Here is a 23,910-nt window from a genome sequence, read left to right as displayed (position 1 = left end):
TGCAGAATAAGATCTAATTTCGCCCCTGATGTGATTATTTTTTCTCCACCACTGCATACAGACAATGTTTGGTGTACTTCTGAAGCTGACTAACGAGTGAAAAACCCCCTGTGTGATAGCAGGCGAGAGAGCAGTGATTCATTTTAATTAGTCTGAAAGCAGAACGGTGTGAAAAGAAACACGTCACAATTTTGACAAAGAGGATTTATCCAAAACTTGTGAATTGGCACATTCTGCTTAATGAATGAGTACTTTTTACTTTTGGTACTCTCAAGTACATTATGACGTTAACACTTTTACTCAAAGTGTGCATATCCCAGCAAGCACGGTCAGGACCTGGACCAATCAGTGACGTCTCGATTGGGGCCAGATCACAGCCCATATGGGGATGATCTTGACATCATTACCAGGACGTCATATGGACTTTTTTGTTTGACAGGATTTATGATGGTTGAAATCAGCTGATATTCTAGGCCAGATAAATATCATAACTAGTTAGATATGTCCCAGAATATAACAGCGGCGTCAGTTCAGAAAAAGCTAAGGTATGGCAACATGACTGGTGTCTTGCACGCGCGCCCTCGCGCGCGTGCAAGACACCAGTCATGTTGCCATACCTTAGCACGTAGAGGCACGATTACAGTACATTTTATTATTTTCCCCTGTAACCAAGGTATGGCAGCTGCCATAGCTTGCCATACCCAATTGACGCCTCTGGAATATAACCTTTTATGCTCATATTCTAACTAACATTACAAACAATAACAATAATCCTGTCAAACAAAAAAGTCCATATAACGTCCTGGTAATGACGTCAAGATCATCCTTATATGGGTTGTGATCTGGCCCCAATCAAGACGTCACTGATTGGTCCAGGTCCTGACGGGCTTGCTGGGATTAATTGGCTCGCTGGAAACACTCTGCTACACCAGTGGGTCTCAGAGGGGCCTTTTCCACCGGCAAAGAACCGGTTCTGGTTCTTTCTCCCGCTTATGGGATGAACCAGAGGTGAGCTTTTCCCCCGAGAACCGAGTTGGTTCCGAACCGTAAAAGTTGGTTCGCAGCCGTTTCACAAGAACAAACCAATGTTCCAAGAAAGTTGCCATCCCATAGGCGGAACCGGTTCTTTGCCCGATGGAAATAAGGCCCCAGAGTGTGGTCCAGGGAGTTAGGGACCCTCACGGTTGCTTAAAGGTCCATGAAACACAAAATCACTTTTTCTATAAATATATATTATATCAATGAGTCACTTGTGATAGGGAGCAGTGATATGGTTCAATTTGCCCATAGGCTTGGGGATTCAGAGCTTTCTGCTGTCTCTGTAGCTATTTCTGTGTACTTCCACTTTCTAGGTCAAAAAGAAATCTTTGGCGCCACTCATTAAATATTAGCTATCACTGTTCTATGGTGTAATGTGACGTAGGCATATCTAATTAATATTAACGTTTATTTTACAGAGTCGTATCAAGGGGGGGCGTGGTTTCACTATATGCTTGTTTCAGACAGAGAGAAGAGCAGGCTCTGTCAACAGACAGTTACAGTGTGGTGCCTGTGTTATTTTCTGTGTAGTGTAGCCTGTGTGTGTGTGTGTGTGTGTGTGTGTGTGTGTGTGTGTGTGTGTGTGTGTGTGTGTGCGCGCGCGTGTGTGCGTGTCGTGACAGTGCACGCACACACACAACGTCCACACACAAAAAATAGCAGATCTACAAGCTCACAACGCGTTGTGAGCTTGTATATCGGCTATGTATGTAGCCTAGCTAATAGCCGTAGAGCCGAAACCAACGTGTTTACATGAGAAGCTGCTGCTGCAACGGCTGTTAGCTAGGCTACATAGCTACATAGCAGATATACAAGCTCACAACGCGTCGCTTTCGCGACGCGTTGTGAGCTTGTAGATCTGCTAGTTTTCGTGTGTGTGGACGTTGTGTGTGCGCGCGCGCACTGTCACGACACACACACACACACACACACACACACACACACACACACACACACACACACTACACAGCAAATAGCTATAGCGTTAGCCTAGCGTCCATTCTTCACTGGTTCCGTGGTCCAGAGCTGGAGAAAGTGTGTCCATGGATAAAAGCTCAGACCGCTTGTTTGTAAAATACCTGCACATTTTAATTGGTTACAGAACATGGAGTTGCCGAATCTTTATACTTTTTACACCTCCAATGGCTGGTTTTAAAAAATGTTTCCGAAATGGAAAAGCAACAAGTGCCCACTGCTGACAGCTTCGGTCTGTCTCTCTCTGATAGAAGATAGACGCATTACTCCGCCCCCTCCCCCCACAACGGCAGATAACCACGCCTACATTTTAGAAATCTTTTCATGTTCTGAAATCCCATAAAACAAATTAGAGGCGGGGTTTCTTATCCCTTTAAGGGGGCATCTTTGTACTCTTACTCGTAACAGAGAGTTTCTACATTGCAGTATTGCTACTTTTACTTAAGTAAAAACAATGAGTATTCTTTCCACCACTGAGTAGAAGCAGGCACGTGCACACATAGACATCAAAGGGGCTTGAGCCCCTGCCCTTTTATCCGTCTGTAAAAAGTGCCCTCTCCAGACCATGAATGCAGTTTTTATTATGGTGAAATAAATGCAAATGCCCTCTTTCCATGCCATACCTGAAGGCAGCATTCAAGAGAATGGCCTTGTCCAAACTCTCCTGAACTCGAATGCAGCATCTTATGTTGAAAGAATTACCCTCTCTTTGCAGAAATCCATGCCATTGTTACGCCACATCTCCAGTATTGAATTGATTATGCTAAGTTCAGTGTGCTATCACGCACCGAAAATAGCCGACCTCCAAGCTCACAACGCGTTGCAGCGCGTCGCATTGTGAGCTTGGAGGTCTGCTATTTTTGATATTTACACCAAAAGGCCCTTTTAGAAATGTCAGCCCCTGCCTCTCTAACATTCTCTGCACGTCCCTGAGTAGAAGTGATATTGACTAGGACGGATGGAGTGTCTCCTCTCTGTGATTGACCATCAGAATGTACCAGAGCTAGCTGTACTGCAGCCACAATCAGTCACTCTTCATCTGTAATTTTCTCACCCTCACCATTATGTCTCTGTAATGGTAATGGGAGCATTATTGATCTGCCATTCATGCAATTGTCACCAGGCAGATGGGCACCGTAGCAGCACTATTGACCTCCTATAATTTGTGACGGCATAGTGTACAATTAGCCTGCTTTAGACTTATATAAGTACTGCTGTGAGTTATATTCTTTCTTAGCCCTTTGTGCCTGAAGGAGAAGTTGAGGAAAGATGCAATTGTCATCAGGCAGATGGCCACCGTAGAAGCACTATTGACCTTGTGATTTGTACAATTAGCCTGCTTTAGACTTATATAATTACTGCAGTCTGCTGTGCGTCATATTCTTTCTTAGCCTTTTGTGCCTGAAGGAGAAGTTGAGGAAAGATGCAGGCCGAGAGAGATGATCTGGGTTCCATCCAGGTTTATTTGACAGAGTTCAAAGTGCAAACAGGATACAATGATTCCATGGTATAGAGACCTACAGCCACCAGACCAACCGACACAAAGGGCATCTTGGTTTTTGCATCTATTGTTAGGTTGCATCTATAAAAAGCTATAAAAAAGCTTGTAGATCGGCTATTTTTGGGCAAATAACTTTGGTGAAAAAGAGCAGACTAAGTACGGAGTGAAAGGTCAAGTACATTATATGTATTGACGGTTCAAGTGGTTAAATATCGGAATACATAAATTGACATGAATCCAAAATACACTGATGATTGTGCTGTCAAACGATGAAACTATATGGAATCTATGAACAGGTTGTGGCGGTCCCTGCTTCATCTCTCTCAGTCTCAACTAAGGGGTCCTTGGCCTGAAAACGTTGAAGACCCCTGCAGTAGACCCTTAATGTTCAGTGTGTGTATATGTGTGTGTGTTTCTCCTGTGCAGGTATAGCTCTCAGTGCCCTGCCCATGTACCTGGGAGAGATCTCCCCCCGTCACGTCAGAGGCTCCATCGGCCAGTTCAACTCCATCCTCATCTGCTTAGGGGTGTTCACTGGACAGGTGCTGGGGCTGCCCGAGCTGTTCGGACAGGTCGGTCTTTTTACGCCTTTTTATTTCCACTTTGGTGCTGATGTAAATGGGGGGATCTTTACTTAAGAACAAAATGAACCAGTAAGACTCCCGAATCGGGAGATATAGGTATGCACACATTGGCCTTAGCAACCTCATAGTGGCGCTAGAGGAGGGGCATGTGAGAAATGAGGGGTGGAGGTTGTGGTTTGCCAGCCAAGGAGTGTGTGTGCAAGTTTTGGCATGAATAGGGACAACGGTGCCGGAGATAAGAGTAGGGCCAAAAGTGTGACGTGACTTGACAGACAGACGGGGGGACTGACTGACAGACTGACAGACAGCCGTTAGAGGTTTTAATAGTAACTTGCGACCGAACAGTTGCAATCAGATTGATATATGTAGTTCATAGGCATCAGAAGAAAAAAAACAATTTTGAGGTATTTGCACTTTACTTGAGTATTTCCAATTTCCAATACTTTTACTTCTAACACATCTCAGAGGCAAATATTGTACATTTACTCCACTACAATTATTTGAAAACTTTAGTTACTAGTTACTTTGCAGATATAAATTAAAATATTATAAAACATACATAAACCACTTTAGCCCTATTTTATACCTAGAACATAGCTGATCGACAAGCTTGCGATGCGTCGCATCGTGATGCGTTGTGAGCTTGTAGATCTGCAATTTGCAAACCCATGCACCACACATATAGTGTGTCACTGGTGTGTCACGTGATGTACATGCAGGGACGCGCAGAGAATGTTAGAGAGGCAGGGGCTGAAATTTGTAAAAGGACCTTTTGGTGAAAATATTGAAAATAGCAAACCTCCAACCAAGCTCACAACACGTCACCCTGCGACGCGTTGTGAGCGTTGGAGGTCGGCTATTTTCGGTACTTGATACCACACTAAACTAAGCATTATCAAGTGAATACTGGAGATGTGATGTCCGGCATGGATTTCTACACAGAGAGGGCAATTCTTTCATAAGACACTGCATCCAAGTTCAGGAGAGTTTGGACAAGGCAATTCTCTTGAATGCTGCATTCAGGTATGGCATTGCATGGGTAATTTTTTTTCATTGTCTGATTGGCTAAAATTGGCCATGAGGCCCATATGACTCGGCCGAGCCATGAGGCTCATAGGGCAGGAGCCTATCTCCTGTTTCTGTAGCGTGAGGCAGCTTGATGTACAAGTACACCCCCTGGACATGACTCTAGTTATGTCGCAGGGACTTACCCCCAATCCAACCCTTGATGCTGAGTGCCAAGCAGGGAGGCACTGGGTCCCATTTATTAGAGTCTTTTGTATGATGCGACCGGGGTTTGAACCCCTATCTCCCAGTCTCAGGTCGGACACTCAAACCACTAGGCCACTGAGATGGTATAACATAGAGCTATTAACAAAATAATAGCACTTACCCTCCCTTTTTAAATAGAGTTTTTTTTATCTTCTAGCTGAGAAAAAAGGAAGAGCTGTGGTGCGGTGCTTTGAGTCAGTGTGTGATCTCATGTTAATGCCCGCCAGCTCTTTTCCCAGCTCCTTCCACTTGAGTAGTAACCTCACGTTTCCACCCAATGTACGGCGTGATAGGCCCAATCGGTCCCACGTTTCAAGCGGCCATCAACCTTAAATTAGTTTCAATACGTGTTTACCCTCTGGGAAAAGGTTAATCCACTCGCTTCCCTGGCTGCATATGTGCAATGAACAGGGGTGGCCCCGCTCGTATATACGGCTGTCATGCTAATCCCCCACAGGGGGTCCATTTCTCTTCTCAATTACTCTCGTGCCACGTTTCCACATATTTATCAGTTAGGGCTCTGAACAGATAGCTCCCTCCAGACACAGACTCTTGGCTTGCAGAGAGAAGAATGAGATTACGTCAATCGCAAAGCCCATGCCGTCAGAGATGCACATTACACACTGCTCTGTAGTTCATCAGGTTCACATTTTATGTAACGAAGTACATTTATTTAAGTACTGTACTTGAGTACAATTTTCCATCCATCCATCCATCCATCCATCCATCCATCCATCCATCTTCAACTGCTTATCTGGAATTGGGTCGCAGGGGTAACAGTTCCAACTGAGATTTCCAGATTTCCTTATCCCGAGCAACTTCCTCCACTCCCTCAGGGAGTATAGCGAGGCGTTCCCAAGCCAGTTTGGAGATATAAATCCCTCCATCTGGTCTTTGGTCTGCCACAGGGTCTCCTCCCAGTGGGACGTGCATGGAGGACCTTCCTAGGAAGGCGCTCGGGGGGCATCCGTACTAGATGCCCGAACCACCTAAGCTGACTCCTTTCCAAGTGTAGGAGCAGCGCTCCTAGTCAAGTCTTGTACTTTACTTGAGTATTTCCAATTTCTGATACGTTTACTTCTACTCCACCACATCCCAGAGCCAAATATTGTACTTTTACTCCACTACAATTATTTGAAAACTTTAGTTACTGGTTACTTATGAATTTTAACATTACCAGTAAGACGCCCTAAGGAAGGAAAGCGACCTCTACCCTAAAGGGCGAGGTCGCGCAGGACGTTATTCGCACAGGACGGAATTCATTTGCAAGTGTGACTCGAGTTGCGCTTATGTGGCAGTCCTTCTGACACAGCTCAAGAGGTGACAGGTCTTTCAGCCTGGTGTGTCCTTCTGTGGGCCCTCTTCGCGTCCCACTGAAGCAGCAGGTGTTCTTCAAACCTCTGAAGACCATTCTGGGTTTCAAGCCTCCACACGTCTCTGTTTTTAGCTGAGGCTTCCCATGTGCTCGTGTCGATGTGTGTGGCTTTTAGGTCTCGCTTGCATAGGTCTTTGTATCGTAGCTGTGGCCGCCCTCGTGGCCTCATTTGTGTTGTCATTCCAAAAGGTACATTTTGAATACAGGATTTTGTTTATTTTTTGTATTATTATACAGTATATCGTCATTGTCTGGTGAAAACCTTGTATGTCCAAAACCGTTCGTTTAGCTTTTTTCATTTTAAAAATAAACAGACTAAAATTAAACTAGTGAAAACATGTCTACAAGCACACAACGCCTCGCACCGCGAGGCGTTGTGCGCTTGTAGATCTGCTGTTTTCACTACTCTTGTGCAACAGCCTTGTACGATGAAGCAGGGCTTTACTTGGCGAAAGAACGTACACATTTAAAACTTGGAGATACGAGGTTTCCACCCGAGATTGACGATATATTGTGGTATTGCTACTGATTACAACCTTTGAGAACTTCTTCCAACAGTGTCTAATACAAAATAAAGGTTCATTAAAATTAATTGGATCCATCAAATTGAAGCACACCCTTGACACAGGTTGTACATCAAGCTTTTATGAGAGTCTGCCGTAAAAAATCCCCAATGTCAAATCCAACCTGAAAGTGGGCCAATAATAAAATGTCCTTTCCCCTTCATTATGTGAGAGCTGAAATGAGAAGAATGGCCTCTCGTACTGTGCTCTCCCTTCTCACTTTATGGGGTTGGCATTGAAGGTTATGTCTCCATGTGGCAACCAGACCCATTTGATGGATATAGTGGGAACTATTCTTGGTACATTTCATCTTGGGAATTGGCAAAGGGGAAATGTATCTGCCGATGTCATTTCAACATGCGGTTGGACTCGAACATATGTGATTTGTTTTACCCCCTTTCCTACCCGATTTAGTCATATTATGTCAATGTATTCCTCCCTCACTGTTGATTCCTCTCACTGTGTGGTTGTCCTACTGACTGTGAGGAGCCCCCACCGGGAGGACATAGGGACGTCAAACTCGAATACACAAGTGGGCCAAAATTGTAACAATGGTACAAGTCGAGGGCCGGACTGGTTCAATGTTTATTTAAACATGGGTTTGCGGTCACGGGCCCTCGCGCCAATGCACTAGCAGTGCATTGTGGGACTTGTAGTGTTATGGTGTTGCGCGTGTAGCAGAGTGACTCACTGCCTCAGCCTGATGACCTCAAAAGTCTAATCTCTCCCCCAGTCCACAGGGATATCCCTTTGGTCTGATGGCTAAGATGTTGGACTTTCATGCGGGACACCTGGGTTCGAATCCCAGGCGTGTATATCAGCGAGCCTGTTCTAATAGTAATTAAATATCATCCCACGGGCCAAAGATACTTCATTCAAGGGCCTGATTTGGCCCCCTGGCCTTGAGTTTGACATATCGTCGTCGTCGGGTGGAAACCTCGTATCTCCAAGTTTCAAATTTGTATGTTCTTTCGCAAAGTAAAGCCCTGCTTCATCATACAAGGCCATCGCACAAAAGTAGTGAAAACAGCAGATCTACAAGCACACAACGCCTCGCGGTGCGAGGCGTTGTGCTTGTAGATCGTCTGTTTTCACTAGTTTAAATCATTTTTAAAATGGCAAATGCAAAACAAACGGTTTTGGACATACAAGTTTTTCACTCGACAACGACAATATGTGACATAGAGCCTATGTTCTACTCCTCCCTCCCAACACTCCCTGCTGACAGGCACCGCTGCAGTGCACTGATGAATGTGCTGTCAAACGATGAAACTATATGGAATCTGGGGGTCCCTGCTTCATCTCTCTCTCAGCTAAGGGGTCCTTGGCCTGAAAACGTTGAAGACCCCTTGTATTATAGGCTATATGGCACCGCTCAATCCCACTGTGTGGGACACTGGAGTGGCAATATTGTCATTCTTTAGTTTACAACCGAGAGAAATACTGATGCACTCGGGTGGTGCAGTGGTAAAGTGGGAGGGTGACATCTGTCACGTCCTCCTACATTTTGGGTTCATGTCAATTTGTGTTATCAGATATGTAACTGCACTTGAACCGTCAATACTTAATAAACTTGACCTTTCACTCTGTACTTAGTCTGCTCTTTTCCCCCTTTACAACAAACCTCTTGCGCTGCGAGGCGTTGTGAGCTTGTAGATCTGCTATTTTTAGCTAAAGTTCTCCGAATATGGACGTTAGCGTTCTAAAAAGGAGAAAAAAAGTTTCTATCAAACAAAGATTTGAAGGACCCCCTATAGTAACTCTGAGGACCCCCTAGGGGACCTGGACCCCCTGTTGAAGAACCCTGGACTATACGATAGTACACAGTATCAAACTTTGTGTGTGTGTGTGTGTGTGTGTGTGTGTGTGGCGTGCGTGCGTGCGTGCGTGCGTGTCTCAGGAAATTTACTGAAATGTACTAAACTACATTTAGGAGACCACGCCACATGCCTTTCGGTTTTGAAGAGAGACAATTCATTCACTTCATCTACAGTATATTCAGGGGCCCAGCATTATGTGCAGACTGTACTTGATTTGATAGGCAATTAAATGTCAAATCTTTTGTCCCAGTCCAGCCTTTCACAAAACATGTTTACCAACTCATGGTGGGGCCAAGCAACAACTTGAAGGATATAGGTCTGACAATGATGTACCATGCACGTTAAAATCATGGATACTTGACATTATTCCCCACATTTTCCGTATTATCCTTAATTGTTTTTACACTTTGGAAACAAATGCCTATTTAACATTGAGCTAGTCCCATTGAGCTGCACAATGGACCTGCATCCGTCTGGGGGTACAGGTGGCTTTCACAAGTGGCCAAACCCCTGAAGGACTTCTAGTTAATAATAATTCACTATTCATTAACTTTGTAATTTATCAGAAAGCCAAGCTTCTTTAAATCCAGATTCATCTGCCCTAGGATCAATATTTACTTGGTGCAGTGAAAGCAGAAATCAATATACGTATAGGTCTACCCTATATATTTTGTGTTGGTGGGATCAATTGGCCTTTTGAACTCCAAATCCCTTGGCCTTCACTGGATTTGGGACCAGGGACGTGCTGGCCATTGGGAAAAGCGGGACAACTCCCGAACGGCCGGTTCATTCCCGGCCGGCCATTAGGAAAAAATAAATAAATAAAATGTCGGCCTTCGTTCCATTTTTCCACCCTTTAGCCCACTGAGACCTGAGGCCAATTCTACAAACCTCTTCTAAACCTTTTTCTCATTAAAACCTACAGTATGTTGCTATGTGAATGTCAAGTCTTTGGGCTTTACCGCTCTTTTCCTGAATATTTCCTGCACATGCACTTTTTCCCACAGTACAGGTTTCTTTCCCTGTTTTTTCTTTCATTTTATTTTTTGGAGAATGGAGCCAAGAAACCACTCCAAACCACTCCATTACATTTGAAAAGCAGAATCCTCATTAGAACTCGATAAGAGCAATTTGACCAAATTTGGAGTAAGTGGATAATCCATATAGTCCCCTTGAGAGCAGACTTTTGATCCTCCTGCTTAAACTAGGTCTCCTATACTTATATTAAGCCAAAATACCCCTCCCTCCCTCCATGGTCGTATTTCACCATGTGAACTTGGTTTTCCTTTTTGTTTATCACCCAGTGTCTCCTCAGCAGCAATGTAAATACTTTCTTTATTGTGTGTTTAATTTGTATTTTATAAACGAGAAGTATAACCTGTATTCCCTTGAGCAAGTGTTGTCTTCCATGCATGTTAAAGGACTAACAGTAAGGACTTCATGTACGTCGGCCTGGGTATTTCTCCCCAAGCAGTGCCTTGGGAGAACCGAGCTCTCGGCAAGGACAGCATATTGTCGTTGTCGGGTGGAAACCTTGTACGGTATGTCCAAAACCGTTCGTTTTGCATTCATCATTTTAAAAATGATTTAAACTAGTGAAAACAGCCGATCTACAAGCACACAACGCCTCGCACCGCGAGGCGTTGTGTGCTTGTAGATCTGCTGTTTTCACTACTTTTGTGCGACAGCCTTGTATGATGAAGCAGGGCTTTGCTTTGTGAAAAAATGTACACATTTGAAACTTGGAGATACGAGGTTTCTGCCCGACAGTGACGATATGGAACATTGTGGGAATGAAAAAAAAAAAAAAAAAAAAAAAGAAATCCGGGCAAATGTGAGAAGTATTGTGTTACGCTTGAATGTCAAATATAATGTGCTCAATAAAACAGATATTTTCAAAAACAAGAAAAGCAGAATCCACCTTCACAGGTAGATTTAAAACTTCAAGGTCAGAGAAGGTCATACAAATAGCGGCGTAGGAGTGTATTTTATTTTACTCAACAGGAAACATGTAATGTCATTAGACAACACAGGTTGTATTTTTAAATCTGCCCAGTGGAACAAGATGAAATGGACAGAGGGGTCTCCGACGCTATACGGAACGCGCCTCCGACTGACTAATAGAAATGTAGATTTTTCAGGTGGCAGTGCCATGGCATCCTTGGCTCCAGCGCCCCTGTGCACGTGCACAATGTGCACAAGCCATAATCTATTCCTGCGTGGACCCCCCCCCCCCCCCCCCCCTCCCCCCATCTCAAAATATGTTATTCCAGGGACCCTTCAGAGGCAAAGATTTGAAACAAAAAGAAACAAATCATAGAATAGAATAGAATAGAATAGAATAGAATAGAACGTTATTGTCACATCACATGAATTACGTAAAACAGTGGGTGAAGCACATTGCAGTGCAGCTTAAAACAACAGCAGCAGTTAAAAGTGAAAAGTGCAAATCTCGAGAAACTAAAACACTGTAAAAATATATAAAAATATAAAAGTAAAATATAAAACAATCGAGTCCAGTATGTCCAAAAAGTACAGACAGTTCTACCCTACTGCTTATTTAGCAGTCTCACTACCGTGGGGGAAAAAAAACTGTTGAGCATCCTTGGGATGCTTATGTATCTTTTTTCCGGGGCGTGGGTTTCTGCAGCCATTGAACATTTTGTAGCTGGGGTGGTAAATGTCTTTTAGGATTTTCGCTTTTGCTGTACGTGTACATCGTTTCTCAAATTAGTCCTTGGAGGGATGGAAGTTCGCCTTCTATGATAGCGCGTCACTTTCTGCCAAATTGAAAATGTCACGGATGCTTTCCTGGTTTTAATGTGTTAGACCACCTTCATAAATATCCTATATGGAACCGCATGTGCTCATCCAGACAGTGGCTCTGCATTCACATGTTTGCTGTCCTTTAGACCAACCTCTTTGGGGAGATTGAGGAGCGTGGATATCGCATGTGACATATAAAAAAACATTTCTCGACTGCTGACCTTAACGTGGCGAGATGAAATCTGTACAGGTTTGGTGTCCCTTGAGGCTTTCTGGTGATGGCAAACTGATCGACAAAATGTTGTCGTCTGGTATCGGGAGTAGAATGACAATACGCTTTTGACACAATGTTGGTCAATTTGTTATCTTTTTGATGATGACAATCACTCTTTAACGTCCATATATGCCATGCATCCCCTGACCTCCAATCAAGCAGTATAGCTCACGTGTTTTATTGTGACTTTCCTGCGGTGGCGTCAGTTCAGCCAAAGCTAGGGTATGGCAAAGATGGGAGTCCTCATGGAAAAGAGGCAATACATTTTGTATAACACGGTTCTACTGTGAAAATAGCAGATCTACATGCTCACAACGCCTCGCGCTGCGAGGCGTTGTGAGCATGTAGATCGGCTAATTTCACAATGTCTGAAAAAAATGAGTTTTTACAGTTTTTTACACAGGTTTCTATGGTTTCTTGGGCTGGATATGGCAGCCTGGAACGGTTGTTCAAGTGCAGCTAAACTTAGCATGTTAGTAAACTTGCCACAATTAACAATAATGAATTGCACCTGTGCAGCTGACCTGCGGAACCTGGGAATATACCACTTTGTCAAGATGGGGAGAATACAAGTCTGGAGAATATATTTTGTTAAATTTTGCATTTGTAGTTATTTTACTGTAATTTAACAACATAATAACCATGCAGCACAGATAGACAAAGAGATGGATTTATATTTAAAAGTCACTTTTATTTCCCCCCCTGGACCCAGGGTATGGCAACTGCATACCCCTGCCATACCCAATTGACACCCCTGCTTGCCTGCATGAATTACGGGGGCAAACTTTCCCAGGAGGCATGACCCTCATTGGCATGCCTCAAAGACTCCACCATGATAAAGCTACAATACATAGCCTACCAACTGTTGCCCTAATCCACATGAGACTGATTCTACAAAGAATGATGATACGCTGTTGACACAATTGGTCAATTTGTTATATTTTAATGATAATCACTCTTAACGTCCATATAATCCATATGCCTGCATGCCCTGACCTCCAGCCCAGCAGTATGACTCCACAATGATAGAGCTACCAACTGTTGCCTTGACCCTTTAAGCAGTGGTGTAAAGTAACTAAGAACATTTACTTAAAGGAGCTACCCGATGTCTCTGGTTGACATTGGCACATTTCACTCAGGTTTTTTCATCACACTCATGTCAATTTGTCTGCTGACTTCACTCAGCAACAAAATAAAAATAAAACAAACAAAGAATAAAATAAAACAATTCATAGGAGGCAAGCAGTGATCACCCCATGATGTGCACTGCAATGTAGTTTCAAATGCACTACATTGCAGATGCTTTTTTGAGAGTAAAACAATAAAAAAGAAGAGAAGACATGCATGACATGCATGATCTGGGCAGATTGCTCCAGGAAATGTGTCAATGTGAACCAGAGACATCGGTATAGTAAACTTTTTCTTGAAAAACGGATGCTAAAATAAAAATAATGTTTCGAAAATATTTTATAAGCTTTTATAAGCTTTATAAGCTTCATATATGTGTTTCTATTCAGAATTGACCACAAAAAGCGTAAAATAATGATAAAAATCATTTTGGCCATTGTCAGACCGACACTTTGTTTACATTCTAGTCTATAGACTAGGATGTAAACAAAGTGTCGGCCCTACAATGAAAAAGTTGACTATAGCTCCTTATTATTTTGTACTTTACTTGAGTATTTCTCATTTGTAATACTTTTCCTTCTACTCCACTCTACATCTCGAATCCAAATATTGTACTTTTACTCCATCCACTACATTCATTTGAAAACTTGAGTTACTAGTTACTTTGCAGATATAAATTATAATATTATAAAGCATAATTATAAACCACTTTAGCCCTATTTTATACAAAGACTGTTTGAAGATAGCCGATCTACAAGCTTGTAGATCTGCTATTTTCAAACATTTTGTACTTTTACTTTTGGTACTTTAAGTACATTTTGATGCTAACACTTTCATACTTTTACTCAAGTTCATTTTTAATACCGGACTTTTACTTGTAACGTAGTATTTCTATATTGCAGTATTGATTTTTACACCACTGCCTTTAAGAGCTGTGGGCTATTATATCAAATGTCCTCTAAATCCTGATGGTTTCATGTCAAGGACTACCCAAAATGATATGTATTTGCCAACTGACCCCCCGCCCCATCTAACTATATTTTGTTCAAGGGATCCCCCAGAAGCAAAGACATGCTTTCTCTATTTTAACGTGTTAGACCAATTGTGTCAAAAGCGTATTGTCATTCTGCCCTCTCATACCAGCTGACAACATTTGTCGATCAGTTTGTCATCACCAGAAGCCTCGGGGGGACACCAGACCCCTCATCTGGTCACGTGACCGTTATTGATCTTGCAGGGTGGATTATTCGGTCGCCAGAGGGCGAGGCAGTAAAACACGTACAGAATACAGATACAGAGAGAGAAGTACTGTAGGATAACAGCAGGGATAGTGACCAGTAAAGGATTCAAATTCAAAAGTGACAGAAATCGTAGATTTACAAGCTTGAAAGTTTGGAGCTTGTGGCTCTGCTACTTTGTGTAAGTAGGCGTTAATTTGCGAGAAAAATAAAGCAAATACCTGCTCTGTGCAGATTTGTCAAAAATAGCAGATCTACAGGATCATAGCGTGGCACAGAATGACGCACTATACGAGCTTCCAGATCTGCTATTTTTAATAGCCAAAATCCAAAATGACACTTTGCTATTTTTTTGACACGATGCTTTCTCTATTTTAATGTGTTAGACCAGCTTCATAAATAATCCAATGGAACAGCATGTGTGTTCATGCAGTTGGTTATGCATTCACACGTTTGCTGTCCTTTAGGCCGGCTTTTTGTTTGTTTGCCATTTTGAGAAGCGTGGACACGGCGCGTGACATATCCAACCATTTCTCGTTCGCTGACTCTAACGTGACGAGATGAGATTCATAAGGGTTTGGTGTCCCTCGAGGCTTCTGGTGACGACAAACTGATCGACGAAATGTTGTCAGCTGGTATCAGGGGGGCAGAATGACAATATACGCTTTTGACACAACTGGTCAATTTGTTATCTTTTAATTACAATCACTCTTAAAGGGCCAGTTCACCTCTGGTACAACCAGATCTTATTTTATTGTTGTTTGGGACACGATCAACACAATCCTGAGTTATTTTTTGTGTTCAATCTGTGTTTTGAGATATTTTAGTATTTCAGCATGAATGATGATGCATTTTGCATCATAATGAGTCATCATGCTGCATCATATGATGCAAAATGCATCATCATTCATTCTGAAATACTAAAATATCTCAAAACACAGATTGAACATACAAAATAACTCAGGATTGTGTTGATCGTGTCCCAAACAACAATAAATCTGGTTGCCCCAGAGGTGAACTGACCCTTTAACATATATATGCCTGCACCCCCTGACCTCCAATTCCCAGCAGTTACGCTCACATGTTTTATTGTGGCTTCCCTGCATGAATTAGACGTCGACCCGCCTCTGCGGGCAGCACACCTTCCCAAGGGGGCATGACGCTCATCGGTAGGGGTGTAACGATATAGTAACCTCGCGTCACCAGGCTTTCTGCTGGTATTCAAAACGGACTGCACTTTGGCAGGAAACACCAAACCGGAAACAGTTTCAACCCAGTTAGCGCATGCGCAAGTAGTTAGCAAGTAGTTAGCAAGTAGTTAGCAAGTAGTTAGCAAGTAGTTAGCAAGTAGTTAGCAAGTAGTTAGCGCATGCGCAAGTAGGGGATAAAACTGTTTCCGGTTTGGTGTTTCCTTCCAAATTGTAGTCCGTTTTTACTACAGAATGAGGTAGGACGCCATCCGCTCCCGACCGGATCAAATAAAGCCCGAAATTGGAAGCCAGCCCAGGCTAACGATATAGTACCTGTACCGAAATATCGTTTTTAACTTAAAAAATCGAAGTATATCGAAATGAAAACAGCTAAAATTGAATCGTATCGTTTGATTTTGTATCGTATCGAGTCGGCAGTGCAAAGAATCGATTGTATCGATACTACCTACTCGTGCATTGTATTTAGCATTTTTATGAAGAAAAAATTAAAAAGGAGGGGTTTAATTACTTTTCCTTTCCATATAGCTACACTGGTCTATCGTTACATGTGTGTAATCTCTGGGTTCATGTCAAGGTGCAGGTTTGTCAATATACAATGTCCATGTATTTGCCAGATAATCACTATGTCTTTACTTATTTATATCCATAATAATACATGTTTCCCTTAAAAACCTGCACTATCCACACCTTTCACACAGATTTAATTTCTTTGCTAGATAGTTACTATATCGATTTTAAATAATTAAATCGTATCGTATCGCCATGAATGAACCAATATCGTCCATGTATCGTATCGTCAACCATGTATCGTGATATGTATCGAATCTCTATTAAGATGTATTGTTACACCCCTACTCATCGGCATGCCTCAGACATATGACTCCACCATGATAAAGCTACCAACGGTTACCATAATCCATCAAGACCTAAAGCCCATTCTACAAAGAATGACGATACGCTTTTGACACAATATTGGTCAATTTGTTATCTTTTAATGACAACCGCTCTTAACGTCCATAAACATCCATATGCCTGCGTCCCCTGACGTACAACCCAGCAAGCAGGGGTGTCGCACCAAATGCTAGTCCCTGGGTACAAGGATTCACTTCACGTTATTTTGTGCTTTAACTATTGAAAAATAGCAGATATACAAGCTCACAGCGCGGCACCGAGTGCCGCGCTGCGAGCTTGTAGATCTGCTATTTTTGAAAAATCGTGAAAATGTCTGCAAGTCTTTGAAGTTTAAAAAATATATATATATATATATGTTTCTATGTCATTGGTTCTCAAACTCTTTCATGTGAAGGACCCCCACAAATTATATGTATTTGGCCACGGACCCCCCCATCTCAAAATATTTAGTTCCAGGGACCCCCCCAGAAGCAAAATATGAGTTACAAATGTTCACTTAAAACATACATTCAAAGATTTGCACAAATGTTCACGATTTTTCAAAAAAGCTTGCGGCACGGCACTCGGTGCCGCGCTGTGAGCTTGTAGATCTGCTATTTTTCAATAGCTAAAGTATAACATAATTAAGGCCCCTCCACCTTGGGCCCTAGTAACTCAGTCCCACTCAGTCCCCCCCTTGTGACGCCCCTGCCCAGCCGTATGACTCCACAATGATAAAGCTACCAACAGTTGCCTTCAATGTGATTCTTATCCACACTCAGTCGCTGCCGCTGCCCCACTATGGCTCCCCGCGGAGCGTAAACAGATGGAAATTGATGGGCTTGTCAGCGTGACTGGGGACGATCCCTCGAGGACATGATGCGATCTGCTCAATATACCGGGATCCATGCTATCTGGATGTAGCATGTTTGTTTGTTTGTTTGCTTATTTTGAATGAGCTCGCATGGTCATTCCGAGTGACCTTGGAACGTGTCGCAATCTGCCTTGCATCCCAGCGGTGGCCCTGTAAGCTATAATAGAGGCCGACCAATCCCTTGGCCGTGGCAAAGCGCATGGCTCTACAGCTGTTGTGTGGAAGTCTTCTCGGATTAAGATTGGATTAGATTGGATTAGATCCGTTTGACCGTTATTGATCTCGCCGGGTGGATTATTCAGTCGCCAGAGGGGCGAGGCGGTAAAACGCCAAGTACAGAATACAGATACAGAAAGAGGAGTACTGTAGAGCCTCTATCGGAGTCGGCACCGCGGTGGAAGGCTATCCACCGCGGTGTAGTCTTTTTGAGTCATAAAACTACACCGTTACGTCATTCCTCGCGGTGAAGAGCTTTCTTTTTTTGCTAGTTGTTTTTATCGCTCTGACCTTTGGACACTGCACTATTAGGTTGTGTTAGTAGTTTTCTTTTTGTATTTCTGCTTGTGTTTGACATGATGTAGAGATACTTGTTGCACTAACTAGCATTGACTGTTATGGTCACTTTGATTTGGGCACTGTATTATTTTTTGATAGTCGTGCTTTAAGACACTTTATGTATATATATATTATTCGTTCCCTTTCCTGTTGTACCTTGCTCTTACTGTACTTACTGTACTCTGTACTCTGTTCTTGTTTTTTCTTTTTATCTTTTTCATACTTCTCTGTAACTTTGTAAATAACCTTATACTGCTGTGCTGCCTCTGGGCAACAAATGTTCCCCCTTGGGATAATAAAGGTATCTATCTATCTATCTATCTATCTATCTATCGATCTATCTTTCCACCGCAAGTCGCGACACATCTCTCTGTTTTTACTTTCAGACAGATAGGCTCTTCACCCCGTTCACTGATTGGTCGATCTAGACCAGTCAGTCACAGTGTTAGGACTTCACCGTAACTGACTATGATGGCCTTCACTTATTTTCTGACTTGAGGTGGAAAGCTTTCCACCGCAAATTTGCGGTGGATAGCTCTTCACCGCAGACTCTGATAGCAGGGATAGTGACCAGAAAAGGATACAAATTCAAGTAACAAAAATCGTAGATTTACAAGCTTGAAAGTTTGGAGCTTGTGGCTCTGCTACTTTTGATGCTTTTGTGTGACGTTGTAGTATGATCAAGTAGGGTGTTAATTTGCGAGAAAAATAAAGCAATAATAACCTGCTCTGTGCAGTCACAAAATACCCTAACAACTCTGAGGCGTCTTGCAGACTCAAACACGGAGGCAGAGATACAATTATAGAATATAGATTTATTAGCCAGCGAGCAACAGAAATGCATAAGCCCAAAAACAGGGAAAAAGTCAAAAATAGGAGTTGGCCAAAACTTAGGCCTTGGCTGGCAAGCTGGCGAGGCAAGGTCCACGAGATCAATCAATGTTCTGGGTACGGAAAAAAACACAACATGTTAGTCAAGGCTCGAACAGAGACTGAAGGGCAGAACTTGTATAGCCTCAGCCAGATTGCTGAGACGCTGCAGCTGGTGAAGCGCCGCACCCCAGTAGTCACCCAATCAAACACGGACAGGAATTAGTTAGGAGGTAGCCTCGCGTAGCCAGGCTTACTCATCTGCGAAGAGAAAAGCCTGGTGACAATTAAGGCAGCGTTCTAGGAGGTGGGGCTGAATTTTCCCAGAAGCTGTATTTTTTTCACCATGCGGTGTCCCTGCAAACGTATATCCCTGCACGAAAATATCTGGTCTACGTCTCCTGCTCCGTCGGTTGCGCTCGCAATAAACACTATACAAACAAAAACATTGATTCAAGCAATGTTACACCTATTAAGAGCGAGTTAAGAGCTACAATCTATTTAATTTTTTTCGCTGGGGAATCTATACAGACCCGCACCGCATTACGTAACGTCCGTTAAACGCAGCACTTCCGCTAGGAATCTTGGAACCAACCGGAAGGCATATTGTCTACAGCAGGGGTGGGCAACTTTGTTGATGGCGAGGGCCACTATATTTCCACCTTCACTCCAGAGGGCCACATTGCATATTACTACATCGTACTTTGTCATTCTAGTATCTCATGCAAAAGAAGCAAAAATAGCAGATCTACAAGCTCAAAACGCATCGCGCTGCGATGCGTTTTGAGCTTGTAGATCGGCTATCTTTGCTTCTTTTGAATTGGAATACTGAATAATTTATTGTTATGTTTTAATTGGAATCCTGAAATGTAACATTTTGATTTAATTTCAAATGCATTTAGTTATATACTCATGTTAACTTTGTGAACCTAAATGCAAAAACATTGGACATAAAAAAATGTTTTTAATACTACTATACTAGTCATTAAGCTATAGACTGATGGAATTAAAGCAGGTCATGTTTGGAATTGTAACAGCTAAACTCAATAATATATCAGTATTCCGGTATTAACCTGTGGGCCATATTAAGTGAAGGTGTACAGGGTGCAGGGTGGTTAGGAGGAGGTATGGCACTGGCATGGGCGCTGATGTAACAATTATGGCCTTCTCGCGGCTGTTCTTTGCATCATTTGACCTGCGAAAGAACGTGTGAACTAATCATGACTTTATCTTTCTCAGTGGTGGAAAGTACATTTCGTTGGTGTCAGGCAGAAACCGCACATATCCAAAAGCATCAAAAGTAGCAGTGGCGTTTGCATGTTCTCCCCATGTCCCCTAGGGGACTGTAGAGTAGGTACCGTCACAAAAAAAAACATGCAGTAATCCTGGTCTCACGCTATTTCCTTCCGGGGAAACTCCCCCCCCTGTCAGGTGATAAGAAGCGGCTTGCCCACTCCTCATACTGTACATTGAAGGAAGCATGCACCAGGATTACAGCTCAGGCAAGTGGCACTGGGTGAAAAACGGGTTATAAAATCGTGGGATAAAAATGTAAAAGTAAAAAGCTGCAGATCCACAAGCGACGCGTTTCGAGCTTGTCGATCTGCTACTTTCGCTGTTTTTTTATTTATTTGAATCCTGGTAACAACTTTGTACATAATGTGCAGACCTCATATTATGAGGTCTGCATCCGACAGAGACGACATTAGCTTGGTTCCAAATGTCACGCAAAGCAAATACCTAAACACGACATTACGACATCACGACACGTAAATTTAGCAGAGCACTTCCGAACCGCGAGACCATGAGTCCCAAGATCATTCCAAATGCTTGTCATAGCTTTATTATGGAATATATCGTCGTTGTCGGGTGAAAACCTTGTATGTCCAAAACCGTTCGTTTTGCATTTTCCATTTTTTTGTAAATGATTTAGACTAGTGAAAACAGCCGATCTACAAGCACACAACGCCTCGCACCGCGAGGCGCTGTGTGCTTGTAGATCTGCTGTTTTCACTACTTTTGTGCGACGGCCTTGTACGATGAAGCAGGGCTTTACTTTGCGAAAGAACGTACAACTTTGAAACTTGGAGATACGAGGTTTCCACCCGACAACGACAATATTATGCTCTTTCTCTCTCTTTCTATTAATCTCTAGTGTGTGCTCTCACTGTCTCGCTCTCTGTCACTCCCTCACTATGACACTCGCACGCACACGCACACACACGCACACGCACACACACACACACACACACGCACACACACACGCACACGCACACGCACACGCACACGCACACACACAGACACACGCACACACACACGCACACACGCACCACAGGGAAGCATAACCCGCTAATTTAATTGTAGCTTTGTTTGTGTGTTTTAATTGCGTGCTTCAATTATTCAGCTGGATTACTGCAGAAGAGATGTGATCAAGGGAGCAGCAGTTAACTTTGTCTCTGCAGAACCGCATAGCAGGATGGCCATAAAACATTCACCGCTAAACGGATGGGGGGAAATTAAGAGGAAGGTTAAAACGCCATCATAGCTAGAATGGTTTTCACCCTGGCTGTGTGCTTTATCCGTGTTGGTAATTAATCCATTCAGAACGGGTACACATTTTGTGTATTATTATTTTATGCTTTAACTATTGAAAAATAGCAGATATACAAGCTCACAGCGCGGCACCGAGTGCCGCGCTGCGAGCTTGTAGATCTGCTATTTTTGAAAAATCATGAAAATTGACCCGATTCTATAAGTGTCTTTTGAATCCTTCTAAGGTTTTTTTGAAAAAACCCTATGTTTCTATGTCAGCAATCTGGCCAGCCATCGTCAAAGAAAAGGTCCTTTTCACATAACTGGAGCTCAGTTAGTCTGTTCTTGAGAGACTACTATGTCAGTGGTTCTCAAACCTTTTCATGTGAAGGACCCCCCAAATGATATTTATTTGGCCACGGATCCCCATCTCAAAATATTTAGTTCCAGGGACCACCCAGAAGCAAAATTTGAGTTACAAACGTTCGCTTTGAAAATACATGTATTCAAAGATTAGCACACATTTTCACAACTTTTTTTTCAAAAAATAGCAGATCTACAAGCTCGCAGCGCGGCACTCTGTGCCGCGCTGTGAGCTTGTATATCTGCTATTTTTCACTGGTTAAAGCATTCAATAATTCTAGGCCTAAATGGGTTAATGAAAGGGAAAACAAATCCGTACGTCAATTATGCATGTAATTATCTTAAAAGGTTCGGTACTACTAATCATGTTCTGTGCAGTCATACATTAAACACACACTGTATTATGAACTCGGGCTGAACTTTCAAACCCACACTAGTTGTATCTCCTCATACTGTATGCTGAAACAGGTTTTCTGTAAAGGTCAGATTCACTACAGGGAAAACTGGCTCGCATGTACAAGTTCTGTACTATACACGCATACAAGGAGTGTGGTTGGGCCTACTAGCTCAGAAGGACATTAAAATATTATTTTAAAGACATTTTGCTGTGACTTTTTCCCCCTTACAACATAATCATCAGGTATTATGACCAGTAAGACTCCCTAATCGGGAGATAAGCGACCGTAGGTGGCTTATCTCCACAAATAGGGCAAAAATGTGTTTTTCCAAAATCTTCCTGATCCATGTTGATGACATGAGTGTAGACATGCTGTGTAGTGATATTCGTGATTTTAGGGCAAAAAACTGTAGGAGCAGTGTCCAAAAATGTGTTTTAAAAATCGGCCTGAAGGTGGCGCTAGAATAGGGCCATGTGAGAAATGAGGGGTGGGGTCTCCGCGTTGCCTTGGCGGACGAATAGGTACCGGCCCCGGCTCTCCCGGACGCTCCTAGCCCGAGTTACGGCCTTTTATGTGCGCTGCAGTGGCAGGGGGTCCTCCACTGGGGGCGCCACCACTTTTGCATCCGTTCTGGAGCACCAGGAGTCGGTGGTCCCCGGGAATTCCCCGTGAGCAGCCCCGTTGGGGTGGTCATTTGGTCATTTTTGCACATTTGGTCATTTTTTACATCTGGGGGTCCGGGGTCCTTGGAGGTTGTAGTTTGGCAGGCAAGGAGTGTGTGTGTAAAATCTGGCATGGATCGGGTCAACGGGTGCGGAGATATAAGCAGGGAAAAAGGGTGACGTGTGACGTGTGAGCACATTTGGTCATTTTTTACATCTGGGGGTCCCCCAGGGACCTGGGGGTCCCTGGGGCTCCGGGGGTCCTTGGAGGTTGTAGTTTGGCAGTCAAGGAGTGTGTGTGCAAAATTTGGCATGGATGGGGGCAACGATTGTGGAGATATGAGCAGGGCAAAAGTGTGACGGACTCACTGACTCACTGACTCACTGACTCACTGACTCACTCACTCACAGACAGCCGGTGGAGGTTTTGGTAGTAAATGCGACCTATGGTCGCAATTATTCTTGGGGAAAGATTTTTTCTTTTTTTTTTAAGTGTACAGAAAGTGTTAAAAGTATGTTTATGTGGCCACACCCACCTGTTCATTAAGTATGCCTGGTTGTCAGGTGGGTGGTGACCCAGCTGAAGCGTTGTTGGATGATGAAAAGGGGACTTCCTTCCTTCCTGCTGTAAGGCCTCAATTTTGTTGACATTGTGACATCACATTGTGTGACATCACCTCAGATCAGACCCTGGATAACCATACATGGAGGCGACAGGATCGTCACCAGCTAGATCTCCTTGTATGGATCTGTCCCTTGTCCCTTTTATGCCCATATATGGAGATCCCTGTTCTCGACTCTACATCTGATTCCCAGATGATGCCCTGTTAGGGCAACCACACTAATAGAATCCCTTTTATGCCCATCAATATTAATTATAAGCCCATATCTGGGAATGCCCATACAATAGAATCCCTTTTATGCCATCAATATTAAGCCCATGTCTGGGAATTCTCATATATTGTCTCAGTTTAACCAGTCCAACTTAAAACAACCAACTGCACTCGAATCACACTTGCA

At 43.1% G+C, this 23,910-nt stretch overlaps 1 protein-coding gene across 1 annotated transcript in view; it reads left to right on the top strand.

Moving 5' to 3' along the window:
* Nucleotides 1-23,910, top strand: part of slc2a9l2 (solute carrier family 2 member 9, like 2) — a 359,618-nt gene that overhangs the window by 78,552 nt on the left and 257,156 nt on the right. Inside the window, exon 6 of the mRNA XM_080728471.1 lies at nucleotides 3,941-4,086. Coding sequence (XP_080584597.1) covers nucleotides 3,941-4,086 — 146 coding nt within the window. The remainder of the gene's footprint in view (nucleotides 1-3,940; nucleotides 4,087-23,910) is intronic.

Source organism: Nannobrachium achirus (assembly GCF_963921795.1).
Source record: "Nannobrachium achirus genome assembly, chromosome: 6".
Taxonomy (NCBI): domain Eukaryota; kingdom Metazoa; phylum Chordata; class Actinopteri; order Myctophiformes; family Myctophidae; genus Nannobrachium; species Nannobrachium achirus.
This window is presented reverse-complemented; position numbering and strand designations above follow the sequence as displayed.